This window comes from Tupaia chinensis, unplaced genomic scaffold (assembly GCF_000334495.1).
Source record: "Tupaia chinensis unplaced genomic scaffold, TupChi_1.0 Scaffold000429_1, whole genome shotgun sequence".
Taxonomy (NCBI): Eukaryota; Metazoa; Chordata; class Mammalia; order Scandentia; family Tupaiidae; genus Tupaia; species Tupaia belangeri.
Window position 1 is genome coordinate 121,450 of NW_006159934.1, and position 6,234 is coordinate 127,683.

General features: G+C 46.4%; 1 protein-coding gene across 1 annotated transcript in view; it reads left to right on the forward strand.

Moving 5' to 3' along the window:
* HIP1 (huntingtin interacting protein 1) overlaps positions 1-6,234 on the forward strand; it is a 66,670-nt gene that overhangs the window by 43,842 nt on the left and 16,594 nt on the right. Inside the window, exons 20-22 of the mRNA XM_006154958.2 lie at positions 1,538-1,624; positions 1,803-1,910; positions 1,993-2,129. Coding sequence (XP_006155020.1) covers positions 1,538-1,624; positions 1,803-1,910; positions 1,993-2,129 — 332 coding nt within the window. The remainder of the gene's footprint in view (positions 1-1,537; positions 1,625-1,802; positions 1,911-1,992; positions 2,130-6,234) is intronic.

A 6,234-nucleotide genomic window follows, 5' to 3' on the forward strand; every position in this document is an offset into this window, starting at 1 on the left:
AAAGCAGCAAACTGGCCCTGTCTTGTAGGTGCCCTGCTAAGACACTGTGCCCCACAGCCTGGACCACCTGGGAGGCCTGGGTTCCATTTTCTGTCTAGCCTGAGCCTGGCACAGTGGCACACACCCAGTGACCGAAGAGATGGAGAAATGGAGGAAAGGGGATTGCAGCATGACTGCATTCCACTGGGGTTGCTTCCTCCCTCCCTCTGTCTCTCTCTGGCAGAACAAACAAACCCAGTGTGGCCATGGGATGAGCAGGGCTCACTTACAAGTAGGCGAGGGCATGAAGCATGAGGGTGGGGCAGCAATCCAAGTCAGAGGAGACCTCTTAAGGAAAAGGGGGCTCTGCACTGCTGATGAGAGTGTCCAGGCAGAGGAGATGCATGGGGCCATGAGTGGGTCTCGTTACAACCGAGGGGGCAGGCTGGCAAAATAAGGAGAGGTCCCATTGAAGCAGAAGGGAAGGAGCAGCTGGCAGTTGATTTTTGTTGTATTACATAGAAAGCTCCTGGCTGGATGCGGTACACAGCAAGGGCTGCGATAGCTTAGTCAGCCGGGAACCCTCTTGTAAAGAAACAGCTAGAAATGCAGGCGCACACACTGGGGGCCCCATTTAGGAGGGACTGCCAGGAAACAGGGACGTTTTTGATAGATCCTGAGAAGAGGTGTCATGAGCTCAGTTTGGAGACATGAGCTAGTAGAGAGAAAGAATAATAATAAAAGCAGCAAACTGGCCCTGTCTTGTAGGTGCCCTGCTAAGACACTGTGCCCCACAGCCTGGACCACCTGGGAGGCCTGGGTTCCATTTTCTGTCTAGCCTGAGCCTGGCACAGTGGCACACACCCAGTGACCGAAGAGGCTGAAACAGGAGAATCATGACAGTGAGACCTTGGTCACAATAAAACAAAAGCAGCCAACATTTCCTGAGCACTTCCTACATACAGGCACTATCCTAAGTTTTCTGAGCCTTGGCTCGCCATTTCTCACCATGAGGCCATAAGGTGGGTCCCACTGAGGAAGCCAGCACAGCCAGCCTAACATTGCATAGCGATGGTGAAGCCAGGTGCCACACCTGGGCCCTAGAACTCAGAGCCCTTATGGGATTTCCTACGCTGGACGGTCTCCAAGGATCTGTGCACAGAGGCACACGGTGGGGTGTTGTGTGCAGTGTGTAAGCTAATGTAAATCAGCCAGTCTGGGCTCAAGAGCAATGAGACTCAAAAGGCCTTGAAAGACCTCCCAGGAAAGCCTGGATTTCATGATGGTCGACAAGGAAATATAGGGCAGAACCGAGGCCAGCAGTGTGGTGGCCTGGTTCTTGGCTCAGCGGCACAGCTTGGCTGCTCCAGTAAGAGTCGCATACATCACAGTAGAACCTGTGTAGCCAGCGATCCTTCCTTCCTTTTCCTATCTCGGGCAGCTTCTGGGGCTTGGAGCAGTTGCTAGGTAGGCCCTTCCATCAGGCAGCTTAGCTAATGAAGTGGAAGAGAGCTCCAAGAACTCTTGCTCTGACTTTGCGATGTCTTCCCTCTCACAGATCACCTTCTCTCCAAGGTCAAGTCTGTTTCCAGCTGCATTGAGCAACTGGAAAAAAGCCGAAACCAGTATCTGGCCTGCCCAGAAGGTAAGAAGGGTGAAGGATCAGTTCTGTCATTAGTATTGCCAGGCTGGGTTCAGAAACATTGGAACGTGGGCTTAGGGACAGGAAAGGAGTGTGTATAACTCGTAAAGCAGGGAGGATGGGCATGTGAAAGTGTTACCTTCAGCCAGGCCTGAGCAACTTTCTTTTATCTTTCTGCCAGATATCAGCGGGCTTCTCCATGCAATAACCCTGCTTGCCCACTTGACCAGTGACACCCTCGCTCAGGGTAGCATCACCAGCCTCAGAGCCCCGCCAGAACCTGCTGACTGTGAGTACCAGGGCAAGAGGGGCCCTTCCTGAAAGCAGGGGGAGCAGAGGGCCCTTAGAAGTCTGTTGCCTTGCATCTTTAGCACTGACCGAGGCCTGTAAGGAGTACGGCAGGGAAACCCTTGTCTATCTGGCCTCCCTGGAGGAAGACGGAACCCTGGAGAATGCAGACGGCACAGCCATGAGGAACTGCCTCAGCAAGATCAAGGCCATTGGCGAGGTACAGTTAGGATTATTGTGTTATTGTTCTTGGGTGTGGGTGTCGGTGAGCTGCTGGGGAGGCCATGATGTTCTGAGCCAGTTCTTTGTTCACTTGTAACTTGATTCTAGAAAGAGTTAAAGCTAGACAATCTGACCTCCTGGAGGACTTTCCAACTGTGGTAAACTCACTGATCTCCCAGGATTTGTTGTTGTTGTTGTTGTTGTTTTAATGAGAGAGCAGGAGAGAGAGATTTTTGACAGGGTCATGCCATCTTGCAGTCCTCCCACCCCAGCCAGGACCACAGATGCACACCATTGCACTTGGCCTGTTTGGGTTGGGCTGGGAATCAAACCCAGGCCTCCCATGTAGACTCAGCCACTGTACAGTGGCACCTTTTGCCTCAGAGAACTCACTGGGCTTCTCCAAGAATCTTTATCCAGGTAGGCAGGTACCACCTAAAATGGACAGAGCAGTGAATTCGTTCATCGGGCCAGCAGATGATATAGCAGTTATGTCACTGGACTCCTACATGGACCACCTCAGTTCAAGTCTCAGATCCAGTGGCTTCAAAATCACACCAGGCACATGTGTATACATGCCCAAGATCCTGGGAAGAGAATGGTGGAGAAGGGGTTGAGACATGTCCATCCCCCCGGAGGGTGATTTCTCATTTCCCTCTTACAGTCTCTCTCTCTCAAGCAAGTACATGCACCCTAAGGGAAAAACTCTTTTTTTTTTTTAGAGAAAGATTTTTGCTTTAGAGCATATGCACTTGCCAGAGGGACAAAGAGATAGAAAGTGAGAACCCCCAGGGAGGATGGCCACACCTCAGTCCCTCTCTTCCATTCTCCTCTCAGAATCTTGGGCACACACACATTCACTGGCGTGATTTAAGCCTCTGAGTCTGGGACTCAAACTGTGGCCGACAATGTGGGAGTCCAAATGTAACCGTTAGACCATCTACTGGTCCCAAGGCAAAAACCTCAAAAAAAAAAAAAAAAAAGATACAGTCAATATGTCCTGACATTGGGTTAGGTGTGGTTATATAGGGATAAATAAAACATAGACTCTATGGGAAGGCAAAATAAGAAAATCAACCATATCTATATCACACTACATAGTGTGATAAGATCTGTAATAGAAATCTTTTTTTTTTTTTTAAGAAAGATTTTTTGCTATAGGGCACATGAGAAGCATACAGAAAGTGAGAAATCACCTCTCAGGGTGGATGGCCATGCCTCAATCCTTTCTCCATCCTCCTCTTGGGATTTTGGGCACACATGCACACGTGCCTATAATGAGTTTCAAGCAGCCGGGTCTGGTACTTGAACTGCAGTCAACCACATGGGAGTCCAGCAATATAGCCATTAAACCATCTGTTGATCTGAAATCTGTTTTGTTTTGTTTTGTTTTGTTTTTAAGAGAAATGTGCAAAGTAGCATTTTATTTAATTCCTAAAATGTGTGGTAATAAATTCAGGAAAAGAAGGGATTGAGCCCAGAATTCAGATCCTCCTCATCTCTAATTTGGACTCATATCAGCCTCTGATCAGTGTCTCTGCCTCTGGCCTCTTTTTTCCTTACCCATTAGCTAAAGTCAGAGATCTGGTGTGATAACAACAATCAACTTTGGTAGCTTGGGGCCAGGTGGTGGCACAGTGGTAATACAACTGAACCCACATGAGAAAGGTTCTGGTTCACATCCTGAGATCTCCCTGAGTGTGCTGAGCTCATGTGATCCAGGCTAGCTTGGAGGGATCATGGTGTGATGGCCCTGTTGAGGCTGCATCTCTCTCTCTCTCTCTCTCTCTCTCTCTCTCTCTCTCACACACACACACACACACAGAAAAAATAAATAAACGTTTTTTAAAAAATGTGTAATTTAACAGTACCAGCAGATGGCGTAATGGTTACATTGCTGAATTCCCACATAGCCAATTCGGATTTGAGTCCCCAACCCCAACACAGAGGCTTAAAACTCACACCATGGGGCCAACAGGTGGCATGGTGGTTAAAGGCACTGGATCCCTACATGGCTGACCATGGTTTGAGTCCCAGATCTGGCAGCTTGCTTTCAGACTTTCCCTTTCTCTCTCAGTCTCTCTGGTCAAATTTTTTTTAAATAATAGTAACAGGGGCCAGCAGGTGGCATGGTGGTTAAAGGTGCTGGATTCCCACATGGCCGACCGTGGTTCGAGTCCTGGACCTGGCGGCTTGCTTTTTCACTTTCTCTCTCTCTCTCTCTCTCTCTCTGTCCCTCTCTGGTCAAATGTAAATAAACAAATGAATAAATAATAAATAAAGTTAAATAAAATAATGTTTAAAATAATAATAATAACAAATGGAATTAAATAAATAATTAATTGTTTAAATTTAAAAAAAAAAAAAAAAAAAATCATGCCTGGATGTGTGTATGAATGCCCCACCAAAATTCTGAGAGGAGAATGGAAGAGATTGCTATGTGGTCATCACCTCGGGGAGTGATTTCTTGCCTTCCGTCTCTCTCTATCTCTCTGGCAAGTGCACACACTCTATAGCAAAAATCTCTAAATATATATATGTGTGTGTGTGTGTGTGTGTGTGTATAGCAGGTGGTAAATACCCAGCAAATATTTAATTAATTGGATATGCACACTGAGAGAGCAAAACAGATAAAAAAGATGAATGTGACCGGAGAAGTGGGCAATGGGATGGGGAACCTTGGACATCGGGATGAAGGGAGCCTGGGTAATTGCTCACTTGTCAATCAGATAGCACAGTCGTATTGCTTCTTCAGCATCATTAAGTGGGGTAGCGCTGTCATAGACAGCCTGCCTTTGCTGGAGGTAGAGCATCTACCCAGTGTGTTGCTGAACTGAGTAAACTGAGAACTTAGTACGTGTGTGCATAGAATGCAAGACACGTGAGACACATAATTAAATGAATAAAAAACAAAGCCAAGTGTGGTAGAGAGATCATGGGCAGGCTTACTTTCTGGCAATAGGGCTACAGGATTCAGAGACTCTTCCCAGCACAGGACATGGAAAACACTAGATAGCAAGGTGCTGTACACTCCCACATGACTGACCCCAGTTCGAGTCCCAGACCTGGTCCCCTCCTTTCTTGCTTTATCTCTCTCTCTCTCCCTCTGTGTGTCTGTGTGTGTGTGTGTTTCTCTCTGGCCAAATTAAAGTAAATAAATGAATAAATAAAGTTAAATAGAATTGTTTTTTTTTAAGTGTAATTGAGTAACTGGCTAAAAACAAAACAAAAAAAATATTTCAAAATCAGCAACCAAAAGGATGCGAGAGATAGTTTGTGTCCTAGGAAATTTCTGCTGTCTCTGGCAGCCTAGAGTTTGGATTTTAATGGGCCCCATCTACAGAGGAGAACAAGAAACAAAACCTACTGATAGATGTAAGTAGGAGAGACAACTGACATGGAGATCTTTCCTCCCAAAAAAGGAACCCCAAATGGTCGCATTTTGAGTAAATGGGGAAAAGAAGCCTACTGTACAGAAAATACTTAAGCCTTTGTTCTGGGATGAGAAAAAAAAAAAAAAAAAACACAGTTCTTACGCTAACCCCATGGCCTGGTAGCTAAGGGAACTGGATCCCACACAGCTGACTAAACAGTTTGAGTTCGAGTCCCCAGGGCTTGAAAAACATGCTGGGTATGAGTGTGTGCATGCCCCAAATCCCAGCAGGACAGACATATTGAGAAGAGATTGCAGTGTGACTACACCCCATTGGGGGAGAGCTCTCTTTCTGTCTCTCTCTCTGTCTCTCTCTCTCTCTCTCTCTAGTAAGTGCATACATCCTCTGGCAAAGATAAAAAGGAAAAAGAAAACACAACTCTCTAGAGAATTTCTAACAAGCTACCATCAGGGGCCAAATACACTACCTATATGACCTGAAAAACCTGAAGCAGAAATTAAGTTTGAAGTAGGTTGTTAGAGACCCAGGCACCTGGTAGAAGCAGATTCCGATTATCTCCGGAGGAATATACTTTTTTAAAAAAGAATTATTTTATTTTATGTGTTATTATTTGACCAGAGAGAGGAAGAGTGAGAGAGAGAGATAGCAACCAACCATGTCCGGGACCTGAACCATGGTCAGCCATGTGGAAGTCCAGCGGCTTAACCA